Raw genomic sequence first — 21,533 nt, 5'->3', positions numbered from 1 at the left:
TTCCTCCACACCATCCTCTGTCCCTCCCTCTTCCTTTCTGTGTGCTAACCCATGATCTCTCTCCTCTTCATGCAGCCTCTAACAGAGGGTTGCTATCTGACACTTTCTCTCTCTTGGGAAGTCAGGCTGTGTCAGAGCACAGCTGACTTCTCCTTGTATGCAGCACACTACTGTAGCTCCCTCAGTGGCTGTTGGAAGTGAAAAAAAGATAACTAACTCTAAACACTGATACATATTGAACAAGTCTCTCATCACAAGTCTTTTAAAACAGGTGTTCAAATGACATCTTGACACCGAAGATGAGCTACCCTCTTGAGCCAACAAGTGATCTGCAATGTAATGATTCTCCATTTTATATACATTTACAGAAAAGCAATGCAGAATTAATGTATAGCTTGGCTTATATACTTTAGCTTTCTGCCTAACTGGAATTCTTTTTTTAGTCCTGTTGCAGACACACATTTCATCCAGCAACTTCCAGTCGAATATCAGTGTAGCTTTGAAAGTTAAATGATAAACTGGATGTGACTTGTTTGCAACAGACTCACAGATCTGCTCCAGCTGCCTCCTGACTGACCTGTAAATCTACACCCAAAGGTCACACTTCTCTCCTGTCTGCTGTATCCTAAGCACTCCCCCACCATTCTTCCCACTCCACTTATGTGTTTGTGAGAGTTTGTGTGTTGTTGGAAACCACTTGGTGCAGCCTAGGCAGGGCAGATGGAGGAGCCCCTGCAGCACTGTCCTGAATGTAAACGCATGCTCAGAGAGATTTGGGGCTAGTTTGCACTCTGTCTTTCTGTGTGAGTTTTTTTTCCTCCTCACATGTTAACACAAATTTTCATGTTTACCCATTTGGAGCTTTGAAAAGAGTTGGAAGGCAGTTAAGTGGCTAAATAACAACAGCAGCTGGCCTCCTGTTGCATACAACACTAATCTCCACAGCCTAAATATTCCCAAAGTCTTCCAAATAATACACGCGGTTTGGTCATTAGTGTTATCTAGACATGTTTCTCTAACATATGAGACAGTTCCAATATGGGTAGAAACAAAGTGTAGAGATAATGTTAGACCATGATGTGTGCTGTTGAATAGATGGGAAAGTTTAAACAACCTCATCTGCAATCTGTGGCCACTGACCACATATCAATTGGACACTTGCATAACACATGTCCCTATTTGTAACCAATGTACTGAATACTCACTGCAGTTGAAACTGTATCTTACCCTTTCTTCATCCCCCCTTTGTCTCCCCCTCATTCTTTTTCAAGACGATTTGATTGCAGTGGTGTGTAGTTTGGCACTGTGCCCATCCTGCACCACTGTCATTAGTTGGTCCCTTGGTCAAAAACAAGAACCTGTACGTGTGCATTTGTGCATGCATAGCAACCATACCAGCAAGATAAAGACTGAAGTATAAAGAGGCAGAGGGAAATGAGAATGCAGCATTTCTGAGGGAGAGGGACATTTATTTCTGTTCAGCTGGTCCGAATCAAAGCATACAGCATTATCTGTACTGTGTTAGTGCTCTTTCTCATGGACTGTGTCAAGGGGTTGCTGCTATCAGGAGCAGAAAATACATCCCACTGCTCTCAGTTACCACGGAAACTCCAAACTTCTCCTTTTCAGTCCAGTGCAACACCTGCACTGGACTGGGCTTTCTGTGTGGGTGCATGTTCTTATGCATGTGTGTGAATATAAACACATGACTCGGCCTTGGCCTTGATATGGAGTGTGGGAGGCATTGTAATATGCCTCAATTTTTTTTTTAAAGGAGATATTCACACACCCAACTACCTCACATGCAAGTGCGTTGGAAAGTATCACCTCATTCTTGGGAAAGGAAGATCCCACACACTGCTCCTGTCAGCATCACAATTTATTGATCATGCAAATGTTTCAGTCCCTCAAGTGTCGGACAATTATTCTCCTGTGGGAGCGTCTTTCAATAATTGACAGTGACATGTATAATCTGTCACATTGTAGTCCACACATAAGAAAAACAGGAACAAGTGAGACACCGTGACACATACATGCGTCTATTTACAAGAATATTTACAGAAATTGCATATCTGAATGAAATGAAAACATCAGCCTTGCAGCTTTCATAAGTTATTCAACGTTGTGCCATCATATGGAATACTTGTATCTTGAGTGCACCATAAATAGGTCTGTTTGAACCCAAAGCTCCTTAGAGCATGACATGCCATGGGATCTCATCGTTCACTCCTTTGGTGGGTAAAATTTCCACATTAAATATCCAGTACACTTCTCTTCTATTAAGAATTTCATCAATGTTACCACCTCTCTGTGGCAGAGTCACATCTTCAATGCCCTGGAATCTGAATGATATGTCATGTTTGAAGTCATTGAAATGTAGCGCTATTGGGTAATCTCTTATCATTTCTCCTGATGGAGCTCTTTTGTTCACTTATTCTCTGTTGTAATGAATGTGATTTCTTACTAACATAGGCTAACCCACAAGGACATTTGATCATATAAATAACATGAGAAGTGGAAAATGTGATGATATCAGTGATAAAATACTTTTTCCCAGTATGAGGATTAGTAAAGTAGTTAAACTTGACCATTACATTGTAATAATAAAAATATAGTATCTACTTAAGCTCATTGTTGTAAGAATAGTTTAAAATATTCCTGATGAAGGCACAGAGGGACTGAAATGTTAGTATGATAAATAAATTGTGATGCTGAGCAAGAGCAGTGTGCAGGATCTTCCTTTCCCAAGACTAATATGCCTCATTCTACCTTAGCTACAAACTTGAATAAATCCCCCTCTTTTCTCTGCATTGCCCACTCTCCCCCTCCTCAAAGTGTCCATTTAGAGCAGATTTGTTGAGTGGATGCACTCTACCAGGTAGTTAGTTGCACAGCAGCTGACCTGATGTCCAGTTGCTTTAGTTAACTGCTGCAGCTGCACAGCAACAGAAAGCCCTACCTCACTGGTGCATGCTTTATTTATGATCCACCATGAAAAGCTCAGTAGTTGTGCATAACACACCACATCCTCATCTTGTACATACACGCACAGACACACCACTGAACTGAGCATTCCTTTGCTTTCCTGCTTCTTCCCTCAGCCTTCATCTCTCTACATGTCTATATTTCTTTCTCTCTCTGTTTATTATTTTCTGTCTGTCTGCCTGGTATTTCATGACCTCAGATAGTAAGGTTATTAGTTTGGGTTGCTTCCATTTGTATTTGCACACTTTATTCTTACATTGATATGGACAGCAATTGACTGCCATGCTGTATCACTGGCTTTGTTGATGAAAATATACATTTTTTGGCCATTTTTTTTTGCCATCATGTCCTAGAGCATGACTTCATTAATCCAAACTGAAGGTTAGTTTAGTGAAATCAATCTATGTCGAGGCGCAAAGTCATGCTAAATGGAATAAGACTTTTATTTATTTGTCTTACTTTTGGGAAGTACACTTCTTGTCAAGGTTGGCAACTGTGATTTTTTTAAAAAAGGCAACGGCAATGGCCTCCTCATCCATTCTTTCTCCTTTACCCAAACACACATTTTTCTCTCTCCCTCCCTCCTTTTATCCCACTGCGTCCTGTCAGCCTGAATTGTGGAGGTGGCAGGGTGACTCTATCACTCTCCCCTCCCTGTCTGTCAGGACATTGCTCATCTTCCCCCAGTCCTGAAGACAGCTTTTTAATAAAGCGGGTATGAACCCGGCTTTAAGTGCCTTATTTTCATTTCGCCGTGCAGCTGGTGAAGTAATGTGTGCTTCTCAAATATTTATGGAGGACCCCGGGTCGTCGCTCGCCCACAGCTCCGCAGAGAGAGAGGGAGATGAATTCTCCAAATGTCGCACTTATGAAAATAGTACCACTGATTTTCCTCTGGATGACCATATTAGACTTTCCGATGGTGAATAAAAAAAGTTAATAAAGCTTTATCCGTCTGCACTAAAACAGGCTATAGTATAGATATGATCTGTCATCTGTTTTGCTACTGAATGCATGCATGCCTAATTTGCCTGAAGATGACTAAAACTGGCTTTTCACTTAATCCTGTCTGGTATGTTTGCCATTTGTGTGAGTTTAGGTGAGTTAAGATGTCACAGGACAGGGACAGTCTTCCTTGGGATTCCCCAAGCCTCCACCCAGCTGATAATGCATTCAAACATACTCATGAGGTATTTGTAACACTATTATTGGCCCTTCTTGATGCAAAAGAACACTGACTTGAAACTGAAAAATCTTTACTGCTTAAATATCATTATGTCAAACCTATGACCCAAGATGGGGGTTTTTAAGAAAAAATTATGGGTAAGTCAAGAGTTCAACTTTATAGCTCAGTTCCCTGGTCTGATATGCTGACATTACTGGGTTGATGGCCTTAACCTGTGGCCTTTCACAACCATTTACAGTACATTACTCATTATTAAGACCCCAAAATACTTCATCTCCTTTACCAAGGGTAGTTGCTTGACCTCCACCTGACTTGAGCAATCTCGTTTTCCCAGAACAGGGCTCCAGTGTACGCGATCAGCAGTAAATTACAATCATACCACCAAACCTGACACTCTCCAGAGCTTTGCTTCACCCTAATAACTATCATTTAGACTAACATACAGGAGAGGTGGCAAGACACCCTTGTCAGAGTAGTGTACATGTGAACGAATACAAACATGGGTCTTGCTCTAAACTAGAGGGACAAATGGACTCTTCTCAGCACTTTACTGGAAAAACATTCACCTTCGTCATTTGCCTTCTTCAGACTTACAAAACAAATTTAGAGTGGATTTCTAATTTCCATGATTGCTTTATCATCTGAGATAGTATAACATTGGTCCACGCCTTTGTTCACCATCTGCTTTATCAGCTCCTGTAGAAGCTTGCCAGTTACCTCAGCCTCAGGCTAGATAACATTTCAAGTTAGACAGTTTATCAAAATGAATGAGGTTTTGTGATGGGAATATAAGCAACTGAGGGGGAAGTGGTCAAGATCGTACACTTCCTGCCTCAAGGTGAAAAGTTGCATCTCGTTGCTTTAAGCTTAATAGACGGATGATGTGTAATCATAGCATAACACTGAAAAAAACAAGTTTGCTCTTCTTGAAAGAGTGGTTAGACATAGCCTATGTTAATACTGTATACTCTTTTAACACTAGAACCGCTGCAGGGTAAAATTTACCCATAGCGGTTTTTCAGTTGTAGCCTACATTTTAATAAAATATTGAAGTCACCCAGTCTTTGACTTTTCCTAAAATAATGTTGTGTAGCACCCCCTATTGTTAAATAAGTGAGGATGAATCCAGATTAAAAACACAGGTATTTATACCTATAACCGTCAGCGGGTAAAATTTACCCATATATGAAATGCAATCATTCACTAGGCATTGATATGTTTGATCTGACAACCACATCAAGTCATAATTAAATTATAAAAAGAACAGAGAAGAATGACTTGCATATAAAAACCTTTGCTAAGTGCAGCCATGTGTGGAAAATACACAGTCAAGGTGCTGAATGTCTGCCCAAAGCATGTTTGAGGGACATGTAAGATCAGATGTGTTGAAAGGAAGATGATTTAGCTTACTCACAAATGTTCATTGTGTGTAAAATGTATTTTTAGTCAATTGATTATTCATTCATTTTTGTTTTGCCATGTTACCGTTTATTGTTTATAGGCTATTTAACCTAATTTGCCCCTTTGCCTTACTCTGTTTTCATGAATGGAACCAAAAGAAAAATATGTATTTGTGTTAAGATGTTATAAATTAAAAAAAGAAAAAAAAAGCTGTAATGGTTTCTTGGTGATGTCCTCTTATTCGAACATTGTTAAAATAAATAAATAATTGATTAGGTAAAATTAGGTGCAGTAGACTTTGTCATGTTTATTTTGTTACGACATAAGTGCAGTAGTTGTATATTGCTATTATTATGGGTCATTATTGTCCTATTAAGTCTACTTTGGTAATTTAAATAACATGGGTTATCTCATTATGTGATGAATGTCATTTTATAATACTGGCACACCACCCAAATATGTAAATATTTCCTTTTAATAACCATTTTCAGTGTCATTTTAGCCTCATTTATAGGCTACTGATGGCCATGCAAAGCAATCGGTGCTCTTAAAGATATCTGGATTTCAAAACAACAGGACCAAAACACAGGTGATGATTAAACAAACTCGTAACTTTAGACATTCCTTTGTGAAGACAATGCCTAAATACAATGACAGAGTACATTTTTTAGCACGGGTAAATTTAACCCATTGGTGGTTTTAGGTATATAGCGACCCCTGGCGGTTCTAGTGTTGAGCTATTGTATTGTTGTGACACTGCAGGAGAGACTATTTTTAGTGATTTCAAACAGAAACCAGAGCCATCGATCAGGCCCGGGGCCTGCACATCATGACAGTCCATTTAATATTCTCCACCAGAATTTCCAACATGTGTTTGTGTGTTTTATGTTGTGTCCTTCAGGGAGCCCTGAGTCACCATGCCCTCTGATTCAGCATGTATCATCGCTGTTTCTGGCACCATCTGCACTGTGTGCCTCCTCTTTGCCCCCTCTTTGCTCATATCCATCCATTCACCTATACTATACATTGATAAGTTTAGTATGTAATTCCTCAAGGTAATTAATATGCAGCAGATTTAAAATAAAATGCTCACAAACTTATACTAAATGGCTGAATAACACAGTTAGTGTTAGCTTCATTTGAGATTGTGCTGGAAATATAACTGTATGTTGGCAGAATGCATATTTCTTACGGTTTTAATTCTTAGCTGCTTGACCAAGATATCAGAGGGAGGGAATAGAAGCTGTGAATGTTCACATTTTGAGGAAAGCATCATCCCCCTATCAGCCTCTACACAATGTGTCCTGTCACTACCCACTCAGGCTGTGTGTTGTGGTATGTGGCGGATCCAGAAAGGGCACTCTTGGTTTAGCTTCGTAATCTCTTTCTTTTCCATTTCACAGACACTCAAACACATACACACACACACACACACACACATTCACAATCTGTCATGGCATTATACAGGCAAATAGACGAGAGAGAGTGCCAGTGGATAAGGCATCAGCAAAAATGTGTTCTTCCAAAAGTGGAGACAGAAAAAGGGGGCATGAGGTTTACCGCACCGTAAAAGCCAATCAACTAATATGTGTTGGCCAGCAAGGTTGTTACCATGGCAATGTGTTGGCAGTTCAGTGCCAACACACACACACACACACACACAGACACACACAAATGCACACACACACACACAAGTAGGAACCTGGCTGCATTGTGCCTGTCTGTTTGCATTGTTTTCCCATGTGTGTGCATTTGTGCATGTTGGTCTGTGTAAGTGTGACAGGCTTTGTTGCCGTGATCTTAGGGTCAAGCTTTGGTTGGAGCAATGCTGTCGGGGCTGCGGGAGCTGTCAGGTCTGGAACAGTGTGTTTCCCACAGCCAAATGGGTCAGGACCGCTGGGTCCCAATCAGTGAGGTGGAAAAGTATCCAGACACAAGCATCACAGACCACTATTCCTAGTAGACTCAATCAGCAGTGGAGGCCCATTCCTGTGTACTTCCTCACAAGGACAGAGAGATGGAGGGAATCCCGGAGTGAGAACATATTGCCAGTTGTCTTTTTTTAACAGGCAAAGAGGTAAATATACATATAGAAAGGGAATGAGAATTGACAGACCTGGGACATCAGCTTTTCACAAGAAGTGTGCCAACATGATGAAGGAACGGAGTGTGCTGCCAGATTGCTGTTTGCTTCACTATTGAACTTTAATTGTGGGTATGGGAGTTTTTTACAGTTGGGTATGGCACAATAAAAAGAGAAATTGAAGTAATTTGGTTTATTTTTTTATTTTTACCAAACCGTGTGCTGTGAGAAAAAGAGATGTAAAGAGAGTAAAAAAGAACAATTCCTCTAAATTAAAGAAACAAAGTCGTTGGTCCATGTACTCCAGAACAACACAGTGATACATTTTCTGATCTGACGTCTTTATCAACAGGATGACATCATATGTGCCTTCCAAAACCATTACAAATTCCTGTTGAAAAATAAATACATTTTATGATGTGACAATACTATGGTTAAGGCCTGACTAGATGTAGGCACAAAAACAACCGGGTTAGTTTTAGGGTAACATCATGGTTTGAGTTAAAATGACTACTTTAAGGTTAAGGAACCTTCATCATGATAACCATGTGGGCAAGGTTAGGGGGTGATTGTGATTTAAAGAATGACATCATTGAAGTGCATTGCAAGATCCAGCATTTTTGCAACCTGGCTCACACTGTAGGGACTAAAAGTCAGGATACCTTGGCCTCTGTTGCTTGGTTTTTTGTTTTTTTTCCATTCCTCTTTTAATCATCCTCTCATAAGTCTCCCAGCTTTATGGCAATATGATACTCACTTGTTGGAATACCCTTTTAAATCATATTCAGTAGAGCAGCTCCATGGATACCTCATCCTTGATGAAAATGACAGATGGATATTCTTTAAAATAGCATACAGTATAACAACTAATTAAAAAGTATTACTAAATAAAATAGCAACCAAAATAGTACATGCAGGCAAATGCATGAATATCGATTCTCCAGTAACTCATTTTAAAGCATTAAATATGGCTGAGAGGCTGATAAGCACATACATTATATTTCCTCTAGAGGATAAAAATGGAGGCTTCAGTAGAGCTCTCTTCATCACTCCCAGTAGTCTGTTAATGCAGGGAGTGGTGAGGTGTTGTAATAAAGTAACCACAATCGATTGTCCAATTGAGTGATTGAGGTTAAGTCCCTCGACCATGTTGTCTGAATGCTGCAGGTGAACAAATGAATGCAATGGGCCTCAATGTGGATAGAAATGAAACAGCATGGAGAAGGGATAGTTAATGGAATGAATGTTAAAGTCCTCCACTGAAACATGGGTTTTGCTTATTGCTACTTCACTTCAGATGTTTCACCTCCACTGTGCAGAATGATGTATTGTATGTGCAGAGACACTAGAGGGCTGTTTTCACATTCATCTGCCGAAGGTGAAAAGTTTCTCATGTGCTCACCTTAAATCTGAGTTAAAGGCGTATATCTGCGAGTATGATTTGTGACATCACAGATAGTTTAGAGTATTGTTGCTTTGCTTGCACTGATAATGGAGTCTTCAGTGAAGTAGGAGACATCTTGTATCCAGCAGTTGAACTTTTGGAATGAAAAATTAGCATCTTTTTTCCCCCCATTTTTTTCAATGAAGGAGAAGGAGTAGATGTCATTTTAAGGATTTTAATTAGGTTAATGCAGAAAAAACATATAAGACAACTTATAATTCAAAGAGTATTTTTATCTAGCTTTAAACATGTCTGGAGGGGACATGCTGTAGGAATGTTGATGGGTATTCTTGGTATTTTGTGTCTGTGTGTGTTTTGTATGTGTCTTTCCTCTCCCGCTGTTTCTTTCAATCTCTCTATCCCTCTGTATTTCTCTCTTCCTTTTCATCTGTGCAGACAGGAAGTTTAAAACTGTAAATCAGATTACATGGAGATGCTCCAAACTGACATCTGGCCCTCTGGCCTGTCCTCAGCTACTGAAGGCCAAAAGACAAACTGACACATGTGGGCTGCACATATGCACACAGGAAGACAATGACATATCGTGAATAATTCACACAAACAAGAAATAACTATGCACATTCACATACATGCATGCATGCATGCGTGAACTTTCTTCTTTGGTCACAGACGCACACGAAATGTTTCTTTTTCACTGCGATGTTATATTAGACCCCTTTTCAAAATGCACCATTGCGTGCATTGCTCTAGAAAGCAGTTACTTCAATTAAATACACTTTGATTTATATATTGATCCGTGAATATTTTCAGGGCATTGCAGTAAATGAAAAACAGGTTATAGATTCACTGTAAGCATTTTCATTCATCACAGTTGTTTACACGAAAACAGAATGAGCCACTGCACCTACTCTGTCACTGCTTTATTAAATTATTATGAAGAGGCAGTAATTGTGTCCGTGGGTGGTATCAAACTTTTAGCCTCCATGACTCAGAGGTGCATAGTAACTACTGTAATTATGCCTGCGGGGCCTGCTTCCTATTCGGAGTCACTGAGTCTATAGAGATGAATGGGAAACAGAAGAGAATGCTAATGAAGTGTCACATGCTTCTTTCTTCAAGCTGCCAATAAAACAGTCACAAACGATCTGCGTGTATACAAATCACCGTTATCTCTATTTTGTTTTTAATTTCCTGTATGACCCTGCAGTCTGCCTTCTCTGATCTGTATGCTTCCACCCTTTTAACACAGGCTTTATGCTCTGATGTTGCAGATGGGGCTCCGCTGAGCGAGCTGTCGTGGCCTTCCTCCCTGGCTGTGGTAGCTGTCTCCTTCTCTGGCCTCTTCACCTTCGTCTTCCTCATGCTGGCCTGCCTCTGCTGCAAGAAGGGTGACATCGGCTTCAAGGTGAGCTCACTGCTGCCCCCTGCTGCATGTGGTGAGGAAAGCACAAAATGTGTGTGCACAAAAAAAAGATGCCACAGGACGGAATGTGGATGGCTTGTCTTGGTCTGTGGGTTACTTATGAAGAGTTGACAACACAAGATGAGCTTGTAACAGATATTGATACATTAAAAAACATATAAAAGCCTGCCATATGTAGTAATAAACTGCCATTCAATGTTCTCTTTAAGTGTGCCAGTAGCTACAGTTTGAAGGAAAGATTTAGTTATTTTTTATTATTGACTAAACTGCCCCTCATTTTTGTCAATTAATTGATTAATTGTAGTGTACAACATGTCAAAAAAGTGAAAAATACTCATCACAAGTTCTGAAATACCAAGAAGAACAAAATTGCTGCCGTTTTTCTGTTCATTGACTGATCAATTAATCATCTGTTTCAGCTCCAGGATAAAATGTATTGATGTGTATGATTTTAATTTTAAATAATCACAAATTTTTACAAAACTTTTTTGGCATGAGATTAACATTATGTTTCATTAAAAAGCATTCCTGAAACAACTTGTTTGAGAAAACACTTACTGTACTGTATTGACATTTTTTTCCTAGGAGATATCAGCATTGTGAAGTATCAGTACTTTATTATTGATCGACCAAACTCTCTAATCCACACAGACTGTACTGTGAATGCTGCAGTCTTTTGCTTCATTGTGTGCTAGTGATGTGACCAAGTACTCTTACCCGTCCCAGCCTGGCACACATTGTCTCTGTGTTGCCTTCAGCTGCCAGCTTGACTCAGCCATGCTGTGTCAAACATCAGCGCTGAACTGAGCAGCTGATGGGTGCTAACAGATACTGACACAGGCAGGGGGCATATGAAGAGGGAGCATAAAAGGGGGTGAGAGGGAACTGTAGAGCTGCTGCACTGGCTGATCCTTGTCATTAAAAGTTTCCCATTAACATGCTGCTCATATTATGGCGCTAGCTTCACAACATATTTTAATTCATGCATTTTAATGTTTCTAAGTCTTTTAGTTGGAGAATGGATAAATTACAGCCTCAGCTGAACACCAGAGCCTTCTGTTGAAATCACTTATGCAAATCATTTTGTAATTCGAATGAAGGGAATGAAACCATGGCTGACTTTTTTTGCTGATTAGAAAGCTGCAGAAAGCAGAGAGAGGACGAGAGCAGCTTGTATCGTGGTTATGTATGTGGTGAGAGTCAGGTCTGCGTTGCAGCGAGAACAGCCTGTGGTAGGTGGATGCTGCAGGGATAACAGTGTCACTAATGAGCACGGCATAGACAGGCACCATTAACGACTTTTAAACTTTTCTCCTGTGTGTGTGTGTTTGTGTGTGTGTGCGCCCACGTCTGTCTCTTTGTCCTTTCTCCTCTGCCTCATTATGTTAACCTATTATAATAATCTGCAAGAACAGTGGGAGTCTGGGTCTGTGTCGGACAAAACTTGATTCATTTTGTCATGATCAACCATGGCTCCACCTTGAGCCTGGTTGTTAAGCTATGTCACTACCTATACCTGCAAAGATATCGTCATAGCACCCTGTCATTGGGGTGTTCAGAGTGAACGTTTAGCTAAAAATAAGCTACTCTGCTTACTCTGTATGTTGTTTTAGAACACATACTGGGTTTATTATGTTGTAAATATTCAGGAAAAGAGGTGAGTATAGGTCTACAAAGTCAGTCAGGGACTCTGCCTTTTACCAGCCCCCTTTAAAAATGATTGGACTAAGATAGGTTTCCTTTATACAGTAGTTGCTACATTTATTAGCTCACTGTCCTCTTCTCTATTTAATGTTATCCACAAGTTGTGAAAACAATTACATGGAGATGGTTTTCTCCATAGTCTCAAGTGCAGAGATGTGACTCAGGTTGGGGGATGACATAATGCATAAAGCAATGTAGGGCTGCAACTAACGATTATATTCATTATTGTCATAAAATGGTGAAAAATTTCTATCACTTTTTCCCAAAGCCCAAGATGCAACCTACAATGTATTGACCAACAGTCCACAACCCAAAGATATTCAGATTATTATCATAGAGGACTAAAAAAAATCAGAAAATATTCACATTTAAGAGGCTGGAACCACAGAACTTTTGCTTTTTTTCTTAAAAAATGACTCAAAACAATGAATGGATTACCAGAATAGTTAGTGATTAATTTTCTGTTGATTGACTTATTTATTTGTCGACTAATCATTGCAGCTCTAAAGCAAAGAAATGATTAAAATAAGGAGAAAAAGCCATTGCAACTATGGGTACTTATAGTACGTGAAAGAAATATATATTAACATTTATTTCAAAATAACAGATTGTGACTTAAGTAATAAAATGTGCACTTGTCTTGATCTTAGAAATCATTGTAATTTCAGATAAGACAAGCCAGTATGATGCTTGGAGTCTATTGATCTTTAAGCTTTAAAGTTATCAAATCGTCATCTTGCAGCAAACATCACAGAATGGTTAAATGGTTCCCACTCTTTATCACGCTCCTTGGCACCAGCTCGTCACTCAGCAGCTCACTTGTAAGGTGTGCATTCGTGTGGGACTGCAAAATCGCACCGCTGCACCATCCAAAAAGCTTCATTATTCCTCTCCATCACGGTGCTCTTACTGAAGCGTGTAGTGCGAGGCTGGGTATTAAGTGCTTTCTAAACTGAAGGCTCTCTGAGGAGCTATGCAACGCTGACTCACAGCCAGGTGCTCACTTTCACACTTTGCTCTGTGGAGAGTGGCAGATGGTTCTCCTGAATGAGAAACACACGTACACACATTCTGATGTACAGACACTGGTGTTTTAGGACACATGTAAATGAAGACAAACACACACATACACACACTGAGCCATTCAAATATTTCATATTAATCCAGCCTGCAACCAACTCTCTTGTTCTCCTCCTTTCTCATTGCCTTCTGTTTCTTCTTCACTCTTCCTCCTTTCTTTCCCTCTGTGTTGCTGCAAGTGGGAGATATGCTTGTTATGGGTTACAGTTCATTAACCAGGGAATGGAGGGATGGGTGGATGGCTCAGCGCTTGTGAATAGAGCACTATGGCCAGCCCAGTTACCCAACATAGCCACAGTCCTCGAAACCACTAACAAGATTGACTTTAATGTTAATAGTTGTGAGATGTTGCTTGAGATGGTAGGACTCACTCACGACCAGCATTAAGAGGGGCTTTGGCCATATATTCCGCTATAACCTAAAAAAGTTACAGACAAGGAAACCATCACAATTGTAGGATTTCAGTTACTGTAGGCATTGTTAGTGTAATCTTTGTTACTTCGGTTTCTATACAGTTTATAAGTTTGCCTCAGTTACTTATGTAAATGTGTATGTAATTAAACAATACAGATAGGTATATACTTCATTTAATTGGACTTACCCTACTGCACTTCTTTTTTATCTTATTATTATTGAGATTAAAATTGTATTTTTTATTGCAAAAGTTGCAAAATTTCCACTGCACTACTTTCAATATTATTGTAGAGGCATTGTGAGTTTATTACCTCTTGCCTCAAGTTAGTTTTAGTTCCTATCTACTGTAGTTTATAAGGGACAGTCGTGTGTAATGTTTTTGACATGTTGGAGTGTATGACCATCTTTATAGTGCTGCCCTGAGGTTATAATTGCATGCACTAGCAGCAGAGAAAAATCCATCACATGCAGATAGTGGTTCTATGGCTTAAAGCACTGAACGCAGACTCACAAGCGCATACATGCTAATAATCCAGATTTCCTGCAGGTATTTACTCCAGGAAAAGAGTAGATTTTAAGGATGAAATCTTGAAATCTCAATGAACACAGTTCATTCCTACTCACAGCCCAGAGTGACTGGAGAATGTTACCCTTAAAGAATTTAGGGTTACCATGGGACCAGCACAGCTGCTGAACAACAGTTGCACTGTTTCCAAACAGAATATAAATATATAATAATATTGAACTTATAGTAGAGTACTTTTGAGGTCTCTTATGAGCTAATGGAATTTTTTACTCACACTGAGAATAATCTGCTAATATACTATGTGATCATCGTCATACAGCAAATCATGTTCAGTTTAGTGTTTATATACTGTTTCCTTTGGCTGTGTATCTTCCACTACACTGCTGTTTTTCTCTCAGCTGTCCATGCCTATGCATGTATGGTTTGTTGTTGAAGTTGATTTAGGACATATGACCTTCCTTTTTGTTTAAGATCAGCACTCTTTATGCTGCACATGCAATGCTTTACAGGCAACTATAGGGCCACACCATAACAAACCAAGCCAAGGACACTGCAGCAGACCGAGGAGCAAAATGGAAGGGGGGCTGAAAGAGGGGTAGCAGGGATAAACCAGACACACAGAGCACATGATGTTGGACATGGTGTATATAGGAAAGAGAAAGGGTCACTGTTTCCAACACCCTTTCATCCTCATCCATCTTATTGACGGTGGAGGAGAGGTTTTTTTTTTTTTTTTTCTGCGTAATTGATTATAGTCCCCACCCTCTCTAGTGTTTTTTTCTTGAATGGGACAGAGAGAAATAGGATTTTGCAGTGACATGGCGGGCTCAAGAAAACATTGTGGTCTTAAAGTTCTAGTAATGATTATTGATGGCAGTCCAGAACAGGTATTTTGTGTATATTTGCAGCACAGTTGTGTAACACGATAACTAGTCAGCACTTAAAGACCTTAAAGATGGAAAAAACTTGAGCTCAGTATGTACCGGTGACATGCACTGACAGATTTAACAGCACAGTTTAAACCACACAGCTCAAAATAACCAGGACACTGTTGTTTCCTCTCTCATAGTTTTGACATGTTGCACGTAGTGATAATTCCTGAAAACTAGCACATCCATCAAAACAAGAAGTTCTTATGGGTTAAAATAAGCACTAAAATGTACTTTTTACTTTTAAAAACACAAAACTTACAACTAGTACCTGAGGCCCTGTTTTATTTTAATTTATTTATTTAAGCTTATCATATAATATTTAAGTGACATTTTTGACTAATAAGAACATTGTGTTGTGTGTGTGTGTGTGCGTGTGTGTGTATGAGGGAGAAAGTGAAGACAGAAGAAAAGAAAGAATGGCTTTCTGTATACAGTTTCAATAGTACTGTGCATTAGTGAGCTCCCCTACAGTGTCTTTACAGTGAGCCACACAGTACACCCCACAATGTACATGACTTATGTATATGGGTAGGTGGGTGTGCCTCAGTGCATTTAGATGCCTTCACAGTTGAACCATTGTCTCCCACAATCTCAGTGGTGGGATGGCTGCAAGTGGATGACTAATCCCAGCGTGTGTCTTTGCACCAGGAGTTTGAAAACACTGAGGGAGAGGAGTACCAGGCAGATCTCTCGGCCCTGGCCTCGCCTTCCTCCCAGAATGGCCCCGAGGTCTACATTCTTCCCCTCACCGAAGTCTCCCTGCCTGTCTCCAAACAGCCTGGCAGATCCAGTAAGAAATTACATAACATTATCCACACATAACCCGTCTGAATTATATCTGTCTGGATTTTTAATGACCTGTTTTTGAGTGTTACTTGACCTCCTTTCCTCTAACTTATTGCCTTGCTTCATGATGTTTCTCATTACTTCTCTTCTATCCTTTCTTGTATTGCATATCTCAGTATTCAGTATTAATTCCCAGCTTTTTAGGAGTGAATATCTACCACACTTACAGAGACAATTAAAAAGAGGCTATTACTTCTCTGGAGTATATGGCAAGTGGATTATGAACATCTTACTGGCGCTATTGATTTGTATGAGATAAAAACTGAGCAATTTTGCCAAGCTTAGTTGGAACACCATGGCCTCTTTCATTTGTTATCTTGTATTATGTCCCTTCCTTCTTGCCCCCTCCCTCAACAAGGGACAGACATCTGTCCATTGTGTAATGCATTTAGAACTCGACCTACTGCAGTGCTGCAATTCATATCATATGTGAAAACTGCAGCCTACTGGAGAGGAAGGAATCTGACCTAACCCTACTGTCCATTATTTCTTTAGCTCTGAGTGTTTTTATAAATGCATTTTACATCACATTAACATGAATCTAGTGTGGCATTTGTTTGTATTTTACTTGCTTCTTACAAAATCCAGAATCAGCTCACATCCATATTATGCTAGTGCTTTTATTTGTATTCTGTAGCCATGATCTTCCCAGCAACGTCACAGGCTGTTTTTCTTCCTCTTCTCATGCTGCCTCAAACCCAGCCTGTTAAAATGTGTATGTGGCTACCTTATGTACATGTATGAGGGGTTTGTGTGTGTGTGTGTGTGTGTGTGTGTGTGTGTGTGTGTGTGTGTGTGTGTGAGAATCTCAGTATAAGCCAGATCCTGGGTGCTCAAAGTCCCTTTCCCTGCATGACTCACTGGCTGTCTGCGCTCCACTCTGCTCAGCCAGAAGGGAGGCGAGTTGGGGCTCAGCATCCGAGGATGTGAGCTCCAGCAATGATTGGACAAGGCAGCCTCAGGCTTGTAGCCAATCACTGGCCTCCCCTCTGTCCTCCGTAGCTACCGCTGTATGATTGGTCCAGGTGTTGCAGGGTGAGGAATGGATAAATGGCAAAAGGAGAGGCTAGATTGTGAAAGAGGGAGATTGAGGGGAGAATAAGGGAGAAAGTGTCCTTTTACTGAGTCAGAAAGAGAATGCTCTCTTATTTTTGCTTCCTTTCTTCTTTAAAGGAAGTACAACATGTGCTATAATCATGTTAACCCTTTTACTTGTAAGTATTGTGTTTGCTTAGGTATTGATGTATAAGAAATTTACAATTTTGCAGTCTTTGCAGTGTTCAAATTGTCATATGTATGTAAAAGTGTGAAAAGATCAAGACAACAGAAAATTACAGATATGACGTCATATCTCATGTTAATGACATCTATAAGCTACAGGTCAAGAACTGAACAGGTTGTTTTCTATACTGCTCATCCGTTGTTAGCTAGGCATAATCACTGAAGGCTCCTGCATACATAATAACATTGTTTCATAAATTATTCACCCCACAGTAACATAAAGATGTTGCAAATGAGCCTAGTAGCTGAGTGTGGAACAAAAAAACCTGTTGTACACTTACTATGAATGATGTTTTCTGTATGAACCGAGCAGCACTCATGAACACACAGCACAATATCTGCAGATGATCTGGCGGTCCTGTTTTTCACTTGTTGCTCTAATCTTTTATTCAAGAGGTCATGCAAAGTTTTCAAACCCACGACTGTGGCTCGATGCATCAAAATGTAGCGTGTGTGAGACAATTGTGTGTGTCTCATTCCACGGGCCCACCGGTCCTACAATCCCACTGGACCCTACCATCTTCACTGGGAATGCCATGAGTAGGAGAGGACGGGAATGCACCCTCACGCTCACACATTCCGCATTTGGACTATTACCACTTCTTAATGTCTCTGTCTCTTTTTCTCTGTCAGGGAGGGGTGGTGGAGGCTCAGGGGTTGGGGTGGAGAAGTGTGGGATTGTTATCACCGTGACAACCTCTGCCTAGCGTTCCAGTGGAGAATGGGCCTTGTGTGTGTCTGCATATGAGTGATTGCGCGCCTGTGTGTGTGTGTATTTGGTGCACTGGGTACCAGGAGACACAGCGTGAATGTGTGAGTGAGCGAGCCAAACAATGGCCCTGATTTAGTCCGGCTGGGCAGTGGGTCAGCATAAGGCCGGACTGAAACGTCCGTGGAACGCACTAGCGGAGGACTGGCATTATGGGCAGAATACAGTGAGAGGTCTGTGACAGGATGAGGAGAGACAGGGGAAGGGTGGTGGCATGCACCAGGACCTAAAAGTGGGGAGGGGACGCTTGAGATAGTGGTGGCGAGTGTGTATGACAGAGGTCTTTTCTGCATCTGACAGAGCAGTGTTTGTGTCCTGTTTGGCTGAGGAATGCTGCTGTCCTGGGTGACAGGGGGGGCATTATGTGGCCCTTATGTCACTGCTGGGTGTCTTGAAGCTGCACACAGAGCTGGCGCGTCAAACGGCACACTACCAACATGCGTGATGGTCACATCAGGCGTGATACATGACCAGAAAACCTCAGCACCCAGCGCAGAAATCCTCCTCGGGACTCCTGAGTCGAACCGTCCGCTAATCTATCCACTGACTTGAAGCTGTGATAAGTTTCTACCTGGCTCTGTTCACCGTAGATTTAAATGTAGTCTGTATAGGAACCAAGGACTTTGGTGTTTGCTCGACAGCTGGAGAGCTCTAGACGAGGACAGTGTGTGTATTTGTGTGTGTCCCAGTTGGAGGATGAGCTCGGTGCAGACGGGGAGAGGCAGCGTGGCAAGCTTGTTCAGCTGTGCGAGGGCTCGGAGGGTTAAATCCTGCCGAGGCTCTCTCACACACACACTGCGACCGTGGGTTCTTTCTCACATACACACAATGAGGCTAAGGCGCCTGGGGTTAGGGCTGGGGCCACGGGCTTTCATTTCTCACACTCTGAACCAGTACTTCATCCTTGCCTGGGACTCGGACTCAGTTCCTGTCACGGTGCTCAGAGTGGCTGGCCGCTCCACTGCTCCGTCATCATCATCTCCATTCCTGAAGTATGAGGATCCATGGAGGTATTTGATTTTGAGCACAACTTGGTTTGATTTGCAGAATAGTGCCGTGTCCCTGTTGTAAATTTGTGTGTGGTAGCAGTAAGCTTCCTTGTTCTCCAAGAATTTAATTTAGTTTGAAAATTGGGTTTATTTCCTCTCAAGCAATCTTCGCTCTTTAGTTGAAACAACTTTTTATTTAGGGAAATGTGCATTCATAGTTTGGCTGAGGGCGGTTTCTATTTTCTCTCTCCTAATCTCAGTCTTTGAGGCTTCTTTTCTGTATCTGAAAACAATTCACAACTTTCTATTTTCCTTTCTGTATTTGAAAATCTTTGTTGTTCCCCTACAGTCTTATATTTTTTTCTGTCAGAAAGTAATCTTCCATCTTTCTTACTCTTTCTTTCCAGTCCAGCTGCTGAAATCATCAGACCTTGGCCGCCATAGTCTACTTTATCTAAAGGAGATTGGACATGGCTGGTTTGGCAAGGTAAAACATGCTTTTTTGTTCTTAAAACATACACACAGACACACAGTATTTGGGTTCTGAGACACCACCTCAGTAATCATCATCACATACTCATTCTTTCAATTGCAATTTGCAAAACTGCAATTATCCTTACTTTACTAACTGTACACCAATGTGCTTTCTACTCTGTGTGGAATGCGAGGGTAATGTGAGGATGATCTCATTCTAGCGAGGCTAATCTTTGGCACTTGTCTCAGGGTGTTGATTCCATGGGAGACGAGTTGAAATTCACAGGCACAGTGAATTTCACAAATTCCATACAAATTCACATAAATTCCTTACAATTTACTGTACAGTATATGCTGCCCTAACACTTCCTAGAATTGCTCTTGCACTATTCCCATTCTAGTTTTGTTTGTTTTCTCATACATTCTCACTTTGTAAATGCACGCTGATGTTATTTGTAGGAAATTCCAGTCTACCTGCTTTGAGATTGGCACAAAAGTTTCTCCCATATGTATACTTTTCAGGTTTTGCTGGGTGAGGTCAATGCGGGCCTTAGCACCACCCAGGTGGTGGTGAAAGAGCTGAAGGCCAGTGCTAGTGTCCAGGACCAGATGCAGTTCCTGGAGGAGGTCCAGCCATACCGGTCAGTTCACTGAAACACCAGAGCTTGCACACCGTAGCCTTTCAACACATGTAGCACTGCATAGTAACAAAACCATGTAAATGAATGAAGAGATGAATTATTGATATGATTATTTATTGAATGTATGGTCTTTGCACTCTCTACCTACTCAAATTCTGTTTCCTCTGCCAGAACCCTCCAGCACCCTGCTCTCCTGCAATGTCTGGCACAGTGCTCAGAGGTTACTCCTTATCTGCTGGTCATGGAGTTTTGCCCTCTGGTGGGACATACTTTAATTATCAAATATTGTTTATTCATTCATTATTCCCTTCCTTGGTGCAGTGTCATCGTTCATAAATAATCATAGCAGCTCACTGTCTTCTCACTTTCTTCCCCCAGGGTGATCTGAAGAGCTACCTCCGCAGTTGCCGGGTGGCTGACTCTGAGACTCCTGACCCTTTGATCCTCCAGCGAATGGCATGTGACATTGCCTCAGGGCTTCTACACCTCCACAAATACAACTTTATACACAGGTACAATATGCCAGTCAGTCCAGCTCTGTTTACCTTCATCAGTCAGGATATGAATGACCCAGAAAAGAAAAGAAGAATCCATCTGAACCATCTGAACAGTCTGTGTGCCCTCTGCTGGTCTCTCCCTGCAACAACATCCTGGTGCTGCCTGAGTAGTTGTCACGAACTCCAGCATCAGTGATTTTGTTGCCGGGGGCGAACCCCTCCCGCTCTATCTCCGTGCGGTGGCTGCCATAGCAACTAGTCAGTGGCTGCCTGGCTAAAGAGCTCCCTGTTTGTGGAGGAGGTGAGATTAAACAAACTGACTTAGTTTAGTCTGTGTCTTCACACGGTCATATTGTTGTTGATATTCAACATGTACACATATTATACTATGCTTTATTTAATGCTTTGGCTAGATAGGATAATCAGTTGACTATATATCATAAGCAATATGTATTAGCAAACCCAGACAATACTGATGTACTGAATGTACTGACAATGGTTAAAACTCAACAGTATTTTTTATAAAACTTCCAACACTAAATAAATAAGGGTATGTGTATGATATGTTTGTTTTGACAGTGATCTGGCCTTGCGAAACTGCCTGCTAACTTCAGAAATGTCAGTTAAGATCGGGGACTATGGCCTTTCTCACAGCAGATACAAGGTTAGACTGTCTTTTGATAATGTCACTATATTTATAGACTGATTTTTACCATATCACCCAGGACCCAAAATATATATATATTTTTTTTATTTTTTGTTCTTTAGGAGGACTATTATGTAACACAAGACCAGATTTGGGTCCCCCTGCGATGGATTGCACCTGAGCTCATAGACGAGGTCCACGGAAACCTGCTGGTTGTTGACCAAACCAAGTCAAGCAACATATGGTGAGAT

At 40.9% G+C, this 21,533-nt stretch overlaps 1 protein-coding gene across 5 annotated transcripts in view; it reads left to right on the top strand.

Moving 5' to 3' along the window:
* Positions 1 to 21,533, top strand: part of aatka (apoptosis-associated tyrosine kinase a) — a 35,845-nt gene that overhangs the window by 6,596 nt on the left and 7,716 nt on the right. For 3 of the 5 annotated variants that reach the window (XM_067571458.1, XM_067571457.1, XM_067571456.1), the window contains 8 exons: positions 10,332 to 10,465; positions 15,788 to 15,929; positions 19,432 to 19,511; positions 20,021 to 20,139; positions 20,311 to 20,398; positions 20,518 to 20,651; positions 21,216 to 21,300; positions 21,405 to 21,526. In XM_067571458.1, coding sequence (XP_067427559.1) covers positions 10,332 to 10,465; positions 15,788 to 15,929; positions 19,432 to 19,511; positions 20,021 to 20,139; positions 20,311 to 20,398; positions 20,518 to 20,651; positions 21,216 to 21,300; positions 21,405 to 21,526 — 904 coding nt within the window. Of the gene's footprint in view, positions 1 to 10,331; positions 10,466 to 15,787; positions 15,930 to 17,965; positions 19,046 to 19,431; positions 19,512 to 20,020; positions 20,140 to 20,310; positions 20,399 to 20,517; positions 20,652 to 20,854; positions 20,938 to 21,215; positions 21,301 to 21,404; positions 21,527 to 21,533 lie in introns of those variants that run through there. The other 2 variants (XM_067571459.1, XM_067571460.1) reach the window with 2 other exon arrangements.

This window comes from Thunnus thynnus, chromosome 17, assembly GCF_963924715.1.
Source record: "Thunnus thynnus chromosome 17, fThuThy2.1, whole genome shotgun sequence".
Taxonomy (NCBI): Eukaryota; Metazoa; Chordata; class Actinopteri; order Scombriformes; family Scombridae; genus Thunnus; species Thunnus thynnus.
This window is presented reverse-complemented; position numbering and strand designations above follow the sequence as displayed.